The 18,137-nt window shown below is 25.6% G+C and overlaps 7 protein-coding genes across 7 annotated transcripts; 4 read left to right on the top strand and 3 right to left on the bottom strand.

The window, feature by feature from the left end:
- Positions 1-124: 124 nt before the first annotated feature.
- On the bottom strand, positions 125-1,602 carry DICPUDRAFT_33630 (uncharacterized protein; the record flags this gene model as incomplete). Its single annotated transcript, XM_003288121.1, has 2 exons — positions 125-1,209; positions 1,446-1,602. The coding sequence occupies 2 exons, from the start codon at positions 1,600-1,602 to the stop codon at positions 125-127; spliced, it is 1,242 nt and encodes a 413-aa protein (XP_003288169.1).
- Positions 1,603-3,432: 1,830 nt separating this feature from the next.
- On the bottom strand, positions 3,433-6,443 carry DICPUDRAFT_78988 (uncharacterized protein; the record flags this gene model as incomplete). Its single annotated transcript, XM_003288120.1, has 3 exons — positions 3,433-4,214; positions 4,246-5,927; positions 6,007-6,443. The coding sequence occupies 3 exons, from the start codon at positions 6,441-6,443 to the stop codon at positions 3,433-3,435; spliced, it is 2,901 nt and encodes a 966-aa protein (XP_003288168.1).
- Positions 6,444-6,974: 531 nt separating this feature from the next.
- DICPUDRAFT_78987 (uncharacterized protein) lies at positions 6,975-8,640 on the bottom strand (the record flags this gene model as incomplete). Its single annotated transcript, XM_003288119.1, has 2 exons — positions 6,975-8,273; positions 8,350-8,640. 2 exons carry the CDS (start codon positions 8,638-8,640, stop codon positions 6,975-6,977), a joined length of 1,590 nt encoding a protein of 529 aa, XP_003288167.1.
- A 487-nt stretch (positions 8,641-9,127) lies between these two features.
- On the top strand, positions 9,128-9,991 carry DICPUDRAFT_152386 (uncharacterized protein; the record flags this gene model as incomplete). Its single annotated transcript, XM_003288131.1, has 1 exon — positions 9,128-9,991. One exon carries the CDS (start codon positions 9,128-9,130, stop codon positions 9,989-9,991), a length of 864 nt encoding a protein of 287 aa, XP_003288179.1.
- A 590-nt stretch (positions 9,992-10,581) lies between these two features.
- DICPUDRAFT_152385 (uncharacterized protein) lies at positions 10,582-10,746 on the top strand (the record flags this gene model as incomplete). The annotated part of the gene is made up of 1 exon (XM_003288130.1): positions 10,582-10,746. The coding sequence occupies one exon, from the start codon at positions 10,582-10,584 to the stop codon at positions 10,744-10,746; it is 165 nt and encodes a 54-aa protein (XP_003288178.1).
- A 228-nt stretch (positions 10,747-10,974) lies between these two features.
- Positions 10,975-12,912, top strand: DICPUDRAFT_152384 (uncharacterized protein; the record flags this gene model as incomplete). Its single annotated transcript, XM_003288129.1, has 2 exons — positions 10,975-11,227; positions 11,303-12,912. 2 exons carry the CDS (start codon positions 10,975-10,977, stop codon positions 12,910-12,912), a joined length of 1,863 nt encoding a protein of 620 aa, XP_003288177.1.
- A 1,332-nt stretch (positions 12,913-14,244) lies between these two features.
- Positions 14,245-18,051, top strand: DICPUDRAFT_152383 (uncharacterized protein; the record flags this gene model as incomplete). The annotated part of the gene is made up of 2 exons (XM_003288128.1): positions 14,245-14,823; positions 14,893-18,051. The coding sequence occupies 2 exons, from the start codon at positions 14,245-14,247 to the stop codon at positions 18,049-18,051; spliced, it is 3,738 nt and encodes a 1,245-aa protein (XP_003288176.1).
- Between the last annotated feature and the right edge of the window lie 86 nt (positions 18,052-18,137).

The following is an 18,137-nucleotide window of genomic DNA, read 5'->3' as shown; positions in this document are numbered from 1 at the left end:
AATATGTATGTTATGCTATAATCATTATTTTGTTGTTGTTGTTATTATTATTATTTATGAGTTATTATGTATTTGAAATTATTTACTAGTAAAAGCTTTTATGAGGTTTTTTGAGGGTTTTTTTTTACATTACTGAACAATTTGTAGCTTTTGGATTTTTTGTAAATTTACAATTTGGAGGAATAACACCTGCAGGAATTTTTTTAGTATAACCGTTCATTACCAAAACCTTTAAAGATTCTGGTAAAGTACCGGGAGTTAATAATTTTTTATAGTGGACACCTAAATAGAGATGAGTGAGATTTGATGGTAAAACACCTTCTAAATTTTGATTAAACTTTTGACCAAATTTCATATAACGTAAGTGAGATGGGAGTTGGGTAATTGGTTGATTAAATTGTTGACCAAGTTCAATTGAATGAACATAGTTTGGAATATTCTCTAATGGATGATTAAATTCAGAGTATTGATGAAAAGAGATTGATTTCAAAGACTTTGGAAGAGCATTGGGGTCAAATGGTAAATTGTATGACTTTCCAAGATTAATGCTTTCTAATGAATTTGGTAAACTCTTTGGTACAATTGGTGAGTTAAAAGTATCGCCAAAGGTAAGAGTTCTAAGAGTCTTTGGTAATAGACCAACTGGGATATAATGATTGAAACTATCTGGTAGTAAAAGGAATTCGAGTTTTGGTGGCAAACTGATAATTGGATGTTCTGAAATGGATCCTTCATCATAAACTAAACAAGTAATATTTATTAGATGAGCAAAGTCCATTGGTTGATTATATCCTTTACCTAAAAATAAACTTTTTAATGTTGGTGGAAGTGCTGCTGCATCAAATGGTTGATTAAATTCGTCACCTGTCTCTAAAATACATAAATTTGAAGGTAAATCTCCAACTTTGAATGGTTGATTGAATCCATCACTAAGGAATAAATATTCTACAGAGTTTGGAAGTGCACCTGCCATTAATGGTTTATTATACTGCCCATTAATAAAATAAATATAACGAACAGAGTTTGGAATAACTCCTGGGTCAATATTTTGATTGAAATCTGGACCCTTACTAATACCAGTTTTATTTTCACATAAAAAACATAAAATAATAATATTATTTGGTATGGTATTTGGTGGAATTGGATGATTAAAACATATATATAAAGTATTTGCTGTCGTTGGAATTGGGTGTAAAGTACTTCTCCAATCTAATTATTATTATCATAATATTATTTATTATTATTTATTATTATTTATTATTATTTATTATTATTTATTATTATTTATTATTATATTATTATTTATAAAGTTTTTTTTTAGGATTATTGGAAAAATTATTATTTAAAATTTTTATTTTTTTGTTTTTTTAAAAAAAAAAAAAATGAATTAGTATGGACTGGTTAATTTAAAATTTTTAAAAATTAAAATAAATATGATAATTTACGATATTCCACAATAAACTCTGACTTTTTATCCTCCATTTGTGGTGCAAATGGATTCATATTGTGAGGAATGTTGAATAAGAACTCCTTAAATATTTTATTATATTGTCTTTGATCTTCATCTGTAACATCATGATGTGGTATATGATGACTAATCATTTTTTGACCAGTTTTAACTTGAGTAGCTATTTGTTCACCTATTGCTGCGTGTATATATAAATAAATAAATAATTGTTTATTATTATTTGCTAATGTGTTTTGCTGTTATTATGTGAATGTGCGAAAAACAATTAACTTTTTTTTTTATTTTTAAAAACAATTACTTCAATGATTATTGTTATTATTAATTGTTTTTATTACTGTTATTACTAATATTACTATTATTATAAAGTTATTATTTGTTTTTTTTGTTTTGTGTTTTGTGTTTTGTTTTAGTTTAACGTATTTTTAAAAAATGAAAAATTATAAAATAATGAATAATTAAAAAAAAAATTATTTTATTTTTTTAAAAATTGAAAATAAAAAAAAAAATTTTTATAAATAATATCTATTTTTTATTGATGTGTTGTATTTTTATTATTACAATTAAATATAAGATTATCTTATATTATTTTTTTTTTTAAAAAAAAAAAAAAAAAAAAAAAAAAAAAAAAAAAAAAAAACTATGAAAAAATATTTTTTTATTTTTTTTTATTTTTATTTTATTATTTAAAAAAATGTTTTGTGTTGGTGGTTGATATGTGTGATGAAGATTATTGAGTATTATTATGATTTTGATTGATTTTTATTACCATATAAAAAATAACAACATTAAAAAAAAATTAAAAAAAAAAAAATTAACATATAATAAAAATCTGTTTGTTTAAAAAATTTAAAATAATGGTATTAATAGTGGATGAAATTTCTCAAAATAAAGACACCATTTATTTTTCGAAAATAATTTTTATATGTTTTTTTTTTTTTTTTGATTCTTTAACCGTTTTCGTATCAAATTATTTTTTTTTTAATTTTTTAATTTTTTTAATTTTTAAAATTTTTTTGTTTTTAGACATAGGTTTTTGTGTGGTTCACCTCACCATTAAATGCAATCCACACATAAAAACTGGTCTCACCTCTAATAAGTGAGTTAAATATAGCCAATGGGTGTGTGCCTATCAAAATTAAAATTAAAAAAAAATTTTGAAAGAAATTTTAAGTAAAACATTTATTCTATTAAAAACCCAAAGAAAATTTATATAATTAAATAAGATTAACTTTTTTTCATTTTTTTTATTTAAATTTTACGAAAAAGAAAAAGAGACACAATGAAAAAAAACAAATAGTATCTTTTTTAAAATCTTGGATACCCAAAAAAACCGTTTTCTCAATCATATTATAAAAATGCTTTGATTTTTTTTTTTTTTCTCTTGATTCACACGGGCTTCTTTAAAAAAATATGTATTAACCAAAAGAGTTTCGTGTTGATATCATCTTTGGTTCAAGGAATTTTTTTTTATCTCCCCATTATTGTGTTTTTTTATTTCTATGAAATTTCTTTTTTTACTTTTATTTCTATTTATTTTTTATGATGTAAATTTTATTTATATTCAAGGGAAAAGTACTTAGTTCAACATCGAAAAATAAAATATTTTTCCTTTCTTTTTCTTTTTTTTTTTTTAAAAACTTAAAAATAATAATAATGTTTTTATTATTACTTTGTGATAAAAAAATTTTTTAAAGAAGAAAAAAAAAAAGAAAAAAGAAAAAATCTATTTTTGCTTATATGAAAATATTTAATGAGGATGGTACAAAATTTTTTTTAAAAGAAGAAAAAAAAAAAAAAAAATAAAAAAAGTATGTCTGCACTAATTTTTATTTTTTATTTTTTCTTGTTTGCACCTTTTTAAAAATAAAAAGGCACCAGTTTGTATGAACTATATTTAAAAAAAAAAATTTATTGGGGTATGTATGTCTTGGGTATCCAAGCGATAAAAAAAATAAAAGTATTTTTTAATTCATTTTATTTGATGTAAAATTTGTTAATAAAAAACATGATTGTTTAATTAAATTAACTCCTTGTGGTGATACACCACAATTTGAAATATTTAAAATTTTTATACCTGGGCACATTTGGGAGATTATATCCAAAGATTTATCAGTAATTCTTGTACGTTGTAAATCTAATGTGTTGATGTTGACATTTGAACGTACACAGATTTCTATAACGGCACTATCTAAAATACTGGTGCCACATAAAATTGCTTTTTTCAATAAAAGACACTCTCTTCCTATTCCTACGATTGATAAATCGGTTACTAAATGACAATCTGTAAAATCTATAACTTGTAAACGTTTGCAGTAAGTTGATAAAGAGAGTACAGCAACTTCACCGATATTTGTACAACCTTTGAGTGAAATCTCCTTTAACATTGGGCAATTGGTAGCTACTTTAATGATAGATATATCAGATATTCTAGTGCAATCATTAATGAGAAGACGTTTTAAGAATCTGCATCTTGCAATATCGATGATACCAGCATCATTTAAATTATGAGAACGTGATACATTGAGTACACTTAACTCGCTACATTGGAAACCAATTGCGCTAATACCTGATGATGAAATCTTTGGACAATTTGCAACAAAAAGTTTCTTTAATCTTTTACAATAGCCAGCAACAGTTTGAAGTGTTTCATCGCCAACAGAGGTACTGGAAATATTTAATACACGTAATAGTGGTGCTCTTTGAATGAATGCTCTTACGCCTTTATCACCAATATGTTTGCATCTATCTAAACGCAAAGTTTGTAAATTGGGTTACACTATTAGCCATTGTTTTTAACACATCATCGGTAATATAGTCACAAGACCATGCATAGAGCTCACGAATGTTTGATTGTTGAACAATATTTAAAAGACCATTGCAGCCCATTTGAGTTTCAGAGCAATTGAAAACTTCCAAGGTTAAACGATTGAGGAATTTAATACCAGTCAATGAACGATCTGTCATATTGGTGCAGCCATCAATACGAAGTGTACGTAGTTTTGGAAGATTTGATAGTAATGATGGAAGTACAGAGTCATTTACAAATGGTAATCTTGACATATATAGTTGTACTAGTTGTCTGCAATTGTAGGTGATGACATCGATAATACGATTGGTGGTATTGACACAACCAGAGATATTTAAGATACTTAGGTTTTTCAAGTAGCCAATACTACTAAGAGCCTCTTCACTAAATTGGAAACCATCATCGATACGAAGAACCTCTAAAGATGACATTGATGATACAGCAAAAAGAGTATCATTTGTTAAACCTTTACAACCAGTAAGATAAAGTTTTTGAATAAACTTTTGAGTTGTGGCTAATGCCAATATGGTAGAGTCACTGATGTGAGTCAAATGTGAAAGATTAATGGTACGAAGATAGGAGATACTGTTTGATAGTGAGATGATTGAGTTGTTTGTAACGAAATTTGTATTATCTACACGCAATGTATGTAAACGTAAGTTGCTAACAGATAGTTGTTTAACGGTCAAGTCAGAGAAACGTGGGTTGTCGTAAAGATAAAGCTCTTCTAAATCACTGAGGCTTGGTAAGATTTTAATTAATGACATTTCGTTAATTTTTGGTAAACCAGAAAGATTAAGAATCTTTAATTTAGAGAGTGGTTCCAAGGAAAATATACTATCATCCATAATATTTAAGCAGCCATCAATACGAAGTACATTAAGTTCTAAGCAGTTTCTACCAACTAAACTAATACTTTGAGCAGTAAGTGCAGGGTTATCTTGAATGAATAGTCTTTTAAGATTTCTACAGTTTATAGCGACAGTGGCAATACTATTGTTACTAAGATTTCTACATTTTGAAACATTTAAAACTAAAAGAGATGGGCCACAATGAACAGCAATATCACAGAGTGAAACATCAGTGATAAGTGTATTGTAAAAGAATAGGGATCTAAGTTTGGGGAATTTTCTTAATTGAAGCAAACTCTTTTCAGAGACCCATTGAATATGATTTAAACAAAGTGATTCCAAGTCGGTAAGTTTATTACAAATTGTGTTAACTGAACGATCAGTTAATAGTGTGAGACCTGATAAACTGATGATTTTTAATTTTTTACATTTACCTACTAATTCGCAAATACCATCATCGTCAATTCTAATACAGTTGTTTAAATGAATTTCTTCTAAATTCTTGCAATTAGATGCAATTTTTGAAAGATTGTCATTGGTGATTTGTTGGCAATTATTTAAATTTAATGATTTTAAATGTGAAAATTTGCAAACATATTTACTAAATAAATTACTTGAGAAATTTAAACAGTTGCTAAGATTTAAATGTTCTAAATTTTTACAAATTATTAATGATTCTAATAATTTATCATCAAATTGTGGAGCCATTCTTTTCTTTATAAAAAGGTTTAAAACTTTATCTGTAAGTGGTACTTCAGTTAATGAAGCACCAATACCAAATGATGATTCGGTATTACATGTACTAAAAAAAAAAAAATTGATAGTTAGTTATTGGTCTAATTTTAAATTATTAAAAAAAAAAAAAGTATAATGACACTTACTATTCTGGTGTGTAGGTTGGGAAAAATTCTGTATCGATTGGGTAATATAATGGTGGTGGAATAACAGTGGTGTTGTTTTGGAGTGGTGATGGAATTTGTGTTAATGAAATATTTGATGGTGGAATTGGTTGTGGGAAATTCATTTGTGATGTAGTGGTTGTGGTTGTGGTGTTTGGTTGGAAAAATTGTTGTTGTGGTGGTTGCTGATAGATTGGTTGTTGATAAATGGTTTGCTGATAAATTGGTTGTTGATAAAATTGCATTTGTCTATATGGTGGTGGTGGTTGTTGGTTATCTAATTGTGGTGCTGATGCTAATGGTTGTTCTGGTGATGTGGTACCCATCGAAAATGGGATTTCATCATTATTATTATTGGTTTGTGGTATATATGGTGGTGGAAATGATTGTTCATTTTGATCTAAATCTGGATTTGCCATTTTTTATATGTGTATGTGTATGTGTATTTTACAAAAAATAAATAGGAGTTTAAAAAATAAATAAATAAAAAAAAAAAAAACCTAAACTAGTGTTTATAAAAAGAAAATTATTTTGAAAAAGATTGTATCTAAAATTCCAAATGCAATAAAAAAAAATAATAAAAAAAAATTTAAAAAAAAAAAATAAAAAATAATTATTTTTTAATTTTTTAATTATTTTCGAAAATTTAAGGTTGTATTTTACTGTTACCTAATAATTTAAAAAAAATAAGTGTGGTTTTCTAAATAAAATGGGTGGATTAATTTATAAATTGATTACTATTATAATATAATGGGGTTGTAACTTTTTTTTTTTTTTTTTTTTGAATTTATGATTTATTTTTATTTTTTTGGTGTGCGTGGTTTTTGTTTTAAAAAAAATTTGTGATTATTATTTATACAAATAATTTTTATATTTTTACATTATTTCTGTTTGGTTAATGAGGTGATTATTTAATTCGATTTATTATTATAGTTTTTTCTGATTGTTTTTTAATTTTCATTTGACCAAATTTTCCAAGTTTTATCAAATGAGGTTGAAACTATTTTTGAATTATCATTTGCAATATCTACAGAGGTTACTTTTGAGGAATGGCCTTCTAATGTAGTGATTGGTTTCCAAGTGTAAGGTTCCCAACATTTAATTTTACCATCAAAAGAACTGGTTGCTAAATAACCTATTGATGTTGAACTATTATTTGATTTTTGATATTTAACACAGGATACAATTGAAGAGTGGGCTAAAATTTGATAGGCTTTTTCTTTTTTTCTTATATCCCATATTATGGTTGTATTGTCTTCAGATGAGGAGGCTATATGGTAACAATTGGGTGACCAATCAACAGATATAACTTGTTTAGAATGACCTTCAAAATAGAGTATAGGTCTACCAGATCTTAAATCCCAAACACGAACTAAACCATCTTGTGAACCAGTTGATAAAAGTGAGCCATCTTCTTGGACTGCTATACCCATTACAGCACCTGAATGACCTTCTTGATCTAATATACATGTATTTTGAGATTCAAGATCCCACATTCTCCAACTTTTATCGTTTGAACTAGTCATTAAATATCTACCATTTGGATGGAATGCACATCTATTTACAACATCCAAATGACCTTCTAATGACGCTAATGGAGTTTCACTTGAAAGTGACCAAAGTTTGCAAGTGGAGTCGGCTGATGTGGTTGCAATATTGACAGAATTCTCTGAGATGGATAAGGTTGACTGTGGATGGAATGCTATGCTACTTGCTCTTTGGGTATGTCCTGTAAATGTTTGAAGATGTTCACCTTTAATATTCCATAGTTTTGATTGCCCACCCCATGAAGAAATTGCAATTAATTGAGAGTTTGGTGAAAAAACAGCCATCGATAATGGACGATCATCACCAACTTGACTTGTTGATGCATAATAGTCTTTTAATTCTTTTCTTGTTTTATCTCTTGCCAATTCAAAATCTGTTTTTGTTCTATCTACCATCATTTGTTCAACTCTACCTACAATAACACCACCATGTGATTTAAATAGTTCATCATTTTGTTTCTTTATTTCCAACTCTTTATCCCTTTGTCTTTTATTTTCTTGTAATCTTTTTTGAGATTTCTTTAGTGAATACAACGCTATTTTAATTCTTGCTTCTTCTAATTCTTTAGTACCTTGTGTTAAAAAATTCTCTTTTTCTTCTTCGGACTCTTCAGGTTCTTCTTTTTTTAATGCTATTGGTGTACCATCTAATATATTTTTATCTATTAATAACTCTCTTAATCTGTTTCTCCTGTCCTCTGGCTGTATAAATGATATTTAATTAGTATAAATGGTCATGGTTATTGTTGTTATATCAATAAATTAATTAATTCATTACCTTTTCACCAAATAATATAATTGGTTCACCCAATTCACGAAGTTTTAACTTTACTAAATTATCATTTGTTGGCACTATAACTTGCTTTGCTCTCTTTTTTCTTTCGTAGTCGTCCAATGATTTTTTATGCAACTCGTGTGATTTTTGAACATGTTTTGAGAATGGTAAAAATTGAACACCATCCTCTTCATTATCTTCATCTTGAGATATGGGTATATTATTTTGTTCTACTTGTTTTACACTATCTTTTTTAATTTGCCCAAAATAAACTCTTTTATTACCATTCTCCATTTTAATTATGATTTAATTATATTTTTAAATTTTAAAAAAAAAAAAAAAAAAAAAAAAATTATTTTTCATTTTTTTTTCACATTTTTAAATTTTAAAAAATTTTTTTTTTATTTCCAAAATTTACACAAAACACCATTTATAATTATAACAATCTTCAACAATGGAATAACAATAGCTATATTTATATAATAAAGATTCTTTTTTTAATAGTATTATTATTTACTATTGATATTTCTAAATTAATAAAATGGCTTTTTTTTAAAAAAAATAAAATAAATATTTTTTAATAGCCAAAAAAACAAATTACTATATTATAAATTTTACATAGTTTGTGTTTTTTTTTTTTTTATATTTTTATTTATTTATTTTTTATTTTTTTTTATTTTTATTTTATTATCACTTTTTTTATTTTTTTTATTTTTTTATTTTATTATCTTTTTTTTTTTTGTTATATTTTATTTACATTAATACATATAAAAATAACTTCATGGATATTAGTACCATAATTTCAATACCAAAAACACCACCAATACAAACACGAACACTACCAATAATAATTACCCATCATTATTTAAATGAAGGTCAGACTGATGATAATAATTTGGCACAACCATTACCCCTTCCCACACCACCATTTATTATATCACCTATTCTTAACTCAATAAACAATATTCCTCCAAATAATAATGATACCAATAATAATAATAATAATAATAATAATAATAATAATAATAATAATAATAATAATAATAACAACAATAATAATAGTGATAACAACGAAACTATTTGGTTACTAGAAAAAAAACTAAAAGAATCAAATCAATTTAGGGATATATTAAATTCAAAAGTTATTGAACTTCACAAAGAAATACATAAAAAGTGTATTTTATTAAATAAATATAAAGAGGCATTAAAGTCATTGTTGGAGGATGAAAATAACAATTCTGATATCTCAAACCCTTCTTTTAATAGTTCACCATCTCGATCTCGATCAACCTCACCATCTCAATCTCGCTCAAACTCAAGTTCAAAATCATTTCCTAGAGAAAAATCAAGTTCGCCTAATAATAAAAGAAAATTAAATGAACTAATAGAGAATAATGAACAAAGTGATCAAAGTTTAGTTTTCCATAATATAAATAATAATAATAACAATTCAAAAATATCAAAAAAAAAACGAGGATGTTGTACTTTATGGACCATTGAAGAAGACTTAGAGTTTCAAAATCAATTTATTATTCATGGTAAATCTTGGAAAAATTTTATCATCCCAACAAAAAATAGAGAACAAATCCAAAGGCATGGTCGATATCTTATTAAAATCGGTAAATTAGTTACCAAAAAAAAATGATAATCAACACCATATAATTATATTTCAGTTACATCCCTTTTATATTTAAAATAAAAATACATATATAGCTCGATAAATAATTTTAAAGAAATAAAAAAATAAAATTGTAGAAAAAAGCCTATATATAATAAATAAATTTATACATTTTTAATAAATTAATAACAAGTTTTTTAAACCTAGTTTTTTATTATCACTTGATTTAATGGTAAGAAATAGAGTAATTTAAGTGACTTAATTTGTTGTTATTGGTATAACATACCAATACCAATCTAAATATGGATTGAAAATTTGTAAAATAGGGTGAAAGTGTTTAAGTTTTTATTTACCACTCTTTTTTTTTTTTTGAATTTTTGGAACTCCATACTAACCTAAATAATTAAGTTTTAAAAAGGGAATTTATAACAATGTTTAATTTCAACTTAAATAATAACAAATTTATTATTATTTTATTTTATTTTTTTTTTATTTTTTTTATTTTTTTTTTCTATAAATTAATTTTTATTATTTTTTTTTTTCTATTATTAAAATTTTTGTTATATAATTATATAGTTTATCAGTCTTACCTGCCAAAGAAAAGCTTTATTAAAAAAATGTCTAAGAAAATGTCTTCATCTGATGCCAGTAGAATTCAATCTGCAGCCGCCCGTCAAAATGGAGGAAGTGTTCCAGCTGGTAGCTTTGCTTCTCGTGCCCAGTCTGCAGGCGCTAAAAACGCTAATTCAGGTTCAACCTCAAACCAATCCGGCAAAAAATAATTTATCAAATTATGGCTAATTTAAAATAACCATAAATGTTATTTGAATTTTATTTAATTTCAAAATAAAATAATTATGTTTTTTTAAATAAATAAAAAAAAAAATAAAAAAAAAATAATTTTTTTAAAATTTTTTTTTTCATTTCATTTCATTTTTTAATAATTATTCTATTTCATTTAATTATTTATTTATTTTTATATATATATTTATATTTATAACAATAAAAAAATGTCCAATAAAAGACATTTATTTAAACATCAGCTAAACATCTCTAGTCAATCTATTATGAGAGGTAGCGATGTAAAGAAATTAAAGCAAAAACTATTAGATACCTATAAAAATATTTCAACAGAACAACTCGATGTTGCTGTAAATAAAAAGAAAGATGTTGGTTTTGTAAAGCTACCAAATAAAATTCAAATAATATCACAAGAAAACAATCCAATATTTTTTGAATTTTACGATAAACTATACCCAACAAGTAAGTTAATAATAATAATTAATAATAATCTTTTTAAATTTCTCGCTAATTCTTTTTTTTTCTTATTTCAATTAGTTTATACATTTTTTAAAATTCCAACATTTTTTACAATTATTTATATTTACCCATTGGTTTATCAGTATATTGAATCAGGCGCAGATTTAATGTTTCAAGGTATTTTAAATAAGGATGATGTACCAAAAAAAGAAGGTCAATTAGTATCAGTTTGTTTAAAAGGCAGTAACTACCCAATTGCATTTGGTGAGACTATTCAAAATATTACAGAACCAACTGATGGCATTACACCAATAGAATATAAAGGAAAAGCTATATCAATTATACATTATCTTAATGATAAACTATGGGAATATGGCACTAAAAAACTACCTGATGATTTTTCAATTCCAAAGCAACCATCTGAAGATAATGAAGACGATGAGGAGGTAGAGGAAGAAGAAAAAGAAAACGAAAAAGAAATAGATAGTCCTACCACTACCACCGCCACTACTACCACAACAACTACCACAACTACATCTACAACTACAACTGACGAACCAAATATTGAAGCATTAAAAATTAACGATGAAAACATTACAAAAGAAGAAATGGATGAAATTTTATTAACTAGTTTTTTAGGTGCTATTAAAAAGGGAATTAGTGATTCAGAATTACCAATTGTTTTAAAAACCGTGTTTTCAAAATATATGATATACTATCAGCCTTTGGGCAAACCTGAAATTAATTTAAAGAAATCATCATACAAAAAAGTGTCAGTATTTATGAAAGAAATGGAAAAGAAGGGGCTAATCGATTTAAAAGAACCAACACCTGGTAACATAGTTATTTCAAGAATTTTTAGAAATCATCCACTTTATAGTAAATTTAAATTGGGTGAAATTACAGGACCAAACAATTCATCAAAGGAAGAGGATGAAGAAGAAAGTGATCAAGAAACCGATGCATTTGGTACCACTGAAATTCAATATACACCAATTAAAACCATTAACGAGGTTTATATATTGCCAAAGCCATTGAAAGAATATTTAAAAGAAAAACAATTAGCAGATGCCGAAAGTGGAAGCGATGATGAAAATAACGACAACTGCGAAGATGATCAAGATAAAAATCAAAAACTTATTGAAAAATTAAATAGAAAATATTATTTAGCACCAGAAATTCAAAAAGTATTATCTAGCTATATTATAGATTACAAATTGGAAGATCCAGTAAAAAGATCGAAAATTAAAATCGATTCATTTTTAGCATCATTCTTACCACAATCACTAAAGAGAAATGATACTGTTGGCAGTCTAATGGAGAAAGGTCAATTCTTTATGGCATTCAAAGAAACATTAAAAAAATATTTAGAAATTATTCGTACTGATGGTTCAATAGAGCACAAAGAATTTTGCGAAATCACCATTCAAGTAAAAAAGATATCAAATAGATTTGTAATCCTCGTTACTAATTTAGAACTATTCAATATTCCTGTTAAAGAATTGGCCCAAGAAGGTATGAAAATATTTGCCGCAAGTACTTCAATTGACTATTTAAATAATCATAAAGCAATTTTAAAAATTCAAGGAAATGATATCAATAGAGTATCTCAACACATTCAAAAAAAATATAATATACCAAAAAAATATATTATCGAAACCGAATTTGTAAAAAATAAAAAAAAATAGAAACCGCAATGCTATAAATAGATATTTCTTCATTTTTTTATTTTTTTTTTATTTTTTTTTTTTACGTGTTTATAACCTTTTTTTTAATCCATTTTTTTTAATCCATTTTTTTTACCAAATATAATAATTACAATAATAACAATAGTACCACACTCACCCTATTTACTCATCATTATAATTATCTCAATATACCCCAATTTAGATTATCCTTGTGCGTATTATTTTTTTTTTTTTTTTTAAAAAATTAATTATTTTTTATTTTTATAAAAAATTTTTTTATTTTTTTTTTTATAAATTTTTTTAAAATTTTTTTTGTTTTTTATTTTTTAAATTAAAAAAAAAATTAATTAAAAATAATTTTTTAATTTTTTTTTTTTTTTTTTTTTATAAAAAATAAAAAATTAAAAAAAAAAGTTATAAATATATCGAAAAATAATATATAATTAATTTATATATATATATATTTATATATATACAATATATAGATATATTGTATACAGTATATCTTTATATCAGTTTCTAAAATAATAAACTATAAATAATAATTTTTTCAATAAATTATAAAAAAACAGTAATATCAAGATTTCATATTAAATATATAAATATTAATAAATAATTATAAAATATAAAAATAGTAAATAATAATAATTATTTTATTCATTTAAACTAAAATAAATACAACAAAATTAAAATAACTAAAAAAAACAATAAAAATCAACATTTAGTTTATAAACAAAACTAAAAGCACAAACACACAGATATAAAGCACAAACCATTATTAATTAAATTCTTTTTTTAAACAAAAATAAAGATTTTTAAAAAATAAAAAAAACACACAACACACACTAACTTTTTTTTTTTTTTTTTGTTATTTTTATATTTTTATAAATTTTTTTAAAATTTTTTTTTAATTTAATTTAGTAATAATAATACACACACAAAAAAAATATTTTATCACATTAATTAATTAAATTTTAAAATAATAGTATTTTTTTTATTTGTTTTGTGTCCCCTATAATATATTGTTCGATTTCTATTTTTTATAATAACTTTAGTGTGTTATTTATTAATTAGTCCTCCCTTTTTTTTTTTCTTTTGTAATGGTACTACTATTTACTTCTCCGTCAACATATTAATAAAAAAAAAAAAAATTTAAATATTTTTTTTTTAAAAACACATAAAATTTTTTTATTTAATTAAATATTATTATTTTTGTGTTATCCATCTGTATATAATAAAAATATCATAATATTATTTATATATAATAAATACCTATAACATTACTCATTAATAATATTTTTAAAAAGAAAGGAGAGCAAGAGTAACAAAGAAATGGGTAATTCTATAGGAATAGGAGTTTGTAACTCACCACCCTCATTAACTGACTTAATCAAACTTTATAATAATTGTAATAATAACTTAACATCACTATCATCAACAACTACAACCACAACCACCACAACAACGTCAACAACATCACCAAATATAAAATTTAAAGCAACAGCACCTCTGTCTCCAAATCATGGCAGTAATAATAGTAGCAGATCATCATCACCATCAATTTTAGTACATAACCATATTGTTTATCAAACAAACAACAATTTAAACTCTAGTAATGCTGTTAGTTGTAAATATACTCCAATAGTGGATTTATTTGCATCATATTTTTTTATATGGAAAGCAAGTTTCAATCAGAGCAGTGATGAAATTATTTCTTTTGACCCAGTTGATCCACTTCACTTCAAATACCACAATAGTACAGAATGCTATATAATTTTGCATGTAATAAATACTGAAACCTTCAAGAAAATTGTACCAGCATTTTATGATTTATCAAAAGCCTTTCTAACAGAACTGTCACCGAGGGAATCTCAATTTCCAATTTTTATTGATAAAAGTGAAGTTTACAAGGTAATAATTATATTAATACTAATGATACATAAACCATTATAGATTTATTAATTTTTTTTCTTAATATAGTTATCACACGATGTATATATTTGGAATGGTAAAAACTCTCAACCTTTAACAAAGGCACTTTGTATAGCTAAATGTAATGACTTTGTTAAAGCTCTTAGTTTTAGTGATAATTTGGCATATCAACAACACCTACAGCAACAACAAAATTCAAAAACAACACATTCATCACCACCTCAATCATCATCATCACCATCAAATGAATCCGATTCTAGTAAATATTGGAAATTACCAATAAACTCACCTTGTATTATTCAAAAACTTTTTGAAAAAGGTTCATATAATGAACTTGATTTAATAGATAATAACAACAATAATAGTAATAATAACAACAACAACAACAATAATATATCTGTAAATTTTTCACCAATTTCAAACTATTTTGACCAAGATGACTCGACTGTTTTATCTGGTGAACTAGTCCCATTTAATAGCCGCCATTATGATCATTCACTTTCAGAAATCAATACACTATCACATCTATACAAAAAAATATTTAAAATGAATGTAACCCCATTTTTAAATAATAATAACAATAACAATAATAATAATTATATTAATAATACCAGTTTTATAAATAATCATTCATCCAGTTGTATTCCTCCAGGTATTGAAGTTTATTCACAACCCTCATCAATAACGAATATAAACAATCTTGTAAAATCAAAAAATAATAATATTAATAATAACAATGATGATAATGATAAACCCGATAGTAATAAAGATGACAGTAATATTGACAATGTAAATAGCAATAATAATTGTGGTAAAGATGATAGTAACAATAGTAATAATTTTGATGATAAAAAGAATGATGATTCGACAATTTCAGATTCAAATATTAAAACTTTAAATCCAAGATTTGAAGTATTAAAAAAACTATCATATGCATCAACTACCACAACCATTAACAACAATAATAAACTATCAACAACTTTAACCTCATCCGAAATTAAAACCACAACAACTACAACAACTACAACAACGAACTCTGTAATATCATCTCTATCCCCATCATCCACATCATCACAAGCACAACACTCTGTCTCATCTTCTGCATCGACTACCCCTCCGATAACTTCATTTTCTACCTCATCCCTTTCATCTTCATCCTCGTCCTCATCCTCGTCTTCATCCTCATCTTCATCATTATCAACAACTACAACAACTATAGATATATCTATGCCAAAGCTAAGCATACCACCCCTTTCAATACCGCAAAATTCACAACAAACACCATCTCAACAATCAAATAAACCAACTGTCACAACACCAAAATTTTCATTAAATTTATCAGCAATTAAAAGTAATGGTACAAATAATAGTCCTGTTGCAACTACAAACCAATTAGCAACAGCTGAAAAGAACAATAACATTTCAAACTCAACTAATTTAAATGGTACACCAAGTAAAAAAGTTGTGCCGCTATTAAATTTAGGAAAACAACAATCAATGTCAGTGTTACCCATTCATGGGTTATCAGCATCAACTTCAACAGCTCCACCAGTAGCCCCAAACCAAGGCTGGGGTATGTTTAAAAAATCATTGAACTTACCAACATTACCAGATTTATCATCACTAAAATTATCATCACCACCACAAACACCAAGAGGAGGTGGTGGAGGAGGGGTTGGAACCACAAATATGATTGTTATGAATGGTAATATTAATGGCTCGTCACCAGAAGAAAGCTATGATAAACTTTCACAAAAAGAATTAAGCATCTACTTTGAACCTATTTTAAACAAGATTGTCGACGAAATCTATTTGGGTTCTAGAATTCCAGCTGGTAATTTACAACTATTAAAGAGTGAAGGTATTACTCACATTCTAAATTGTGCAGGTATGGTTTGCCAAAATCATTTTCAAGATCATTTCACTTATAAAACACTATTTATTAGTGATGGTAATGGTGAAGATATTAGCTGCCTCTTTTACGAAATACTGGACTTTATTGAACAAGCAATCTCGAGCAAAGGAAAAGTTTATATTCATTGTCACCAAGGTATCTCTAGAAGCTCAGCATTTGTTATATTATACCTGATGTGGAAAAACAAGTGGGACTTTATCCAAGCTCATGAATTTGCCAAAAGAAAAAGGTACATATCCAATCCTAATCCTGGATTCACGGGTCAACTAATGATATGGAGAAAGAATCTAATCAAAAATTTATCCGGTAATATTCGTGAGCCATCTCTTTATAGGATGGTACAGCTTTTGGGTAATATCGTAGTACCAAAAAAAGTGACCAATATCTCATATCATTCATTGGATGCAAGATGCTGTTTTATTTTAAGAGTAACAGGGTATACATTTTTATGGGTTGGTCAAGCTTGTCAAGGTATGTTGGGTGAAAAATTTTTAGAAGCCGCCAAAGTTGCAATTAGACGTTTCCAAGACTATGAAAACGATACAATGAATGTAATCGAGCTTCGTCAAGGCAGCGAAACCGAAGAATTTTGGGAATACATGGGTGGTGAAGGTGGAGTGGGTCTTGTGTTTGCCTATGATAAAGATTTCAAAATACAACCATACAATACAATTAATGAATACTTATTTAATCACCAAACAACCACTTATCAATCTTCTTCACCATCAACAACAACTACAACAACCAATGGTGAAGCTAAACAACAAGATGGATTATCGTTAAATGGTAATAAAAATAACTTTGTAAATAATAACAATAGTAATAATAATAACAGCAACAATGGTAGTGATAGGGCATATCTTTATCGTTTACTTGAAGACGATCCATCATGGGAAAAATATGACGTTTTCGATTGCGAAGATTTAGTAGATGATGGTTTATTTGTATTAAAATCCAAATATGACAACAAACTTTATATTTGGGTAGGTAAAGATATCAATGTCGACAGCTTTCACAGTATTTTAAAGAAGAATACCACCCCCAAACCTCAGTCATCATTAAATATTCATTATAGCAGTGACAATATAAATAATAATAACAAAAGTGATGATGATGACTCAGTCAATGATAACCTCAAAACTTCCAACCAAACGCTCAAAAATGATATTGGCAGAATGGCTGTTTACCAATTCATTCAAACTAATAATTTCAATTATAATACATTTTCAAATATAATCATCATTACTCATGCATCACAAGAAACTGATGATTTTCTTGATAATTTTTGTTAAACTATTAATTAAAATTAAATTTAAAATTAATAATAAACCAACCAATCAATCAATTATAATAATAATAATATTAATAATATTAATAA

The sequence above is a fragment of the Dictyostelium purpureum genome, assembly GCF_000190715.1.
Source record: "Dictyostelium purpureum unplaced genomic scaffold DICPUscaffold_124, whole genome shotgun sequence".
Taxonomy (NCBI): domain Eukaryota; phylum Evosea; class Eumycetozoa; order Dictyosteliales; family Dictyosteliaceae; genus Dictyostelium; species Dictyostelium purpureum.
The sequence above is the reverse complement of the archived record's forward strand: the minus strand, read 5'-3'. Positions and strand labels throughout refer to the sequence as shown.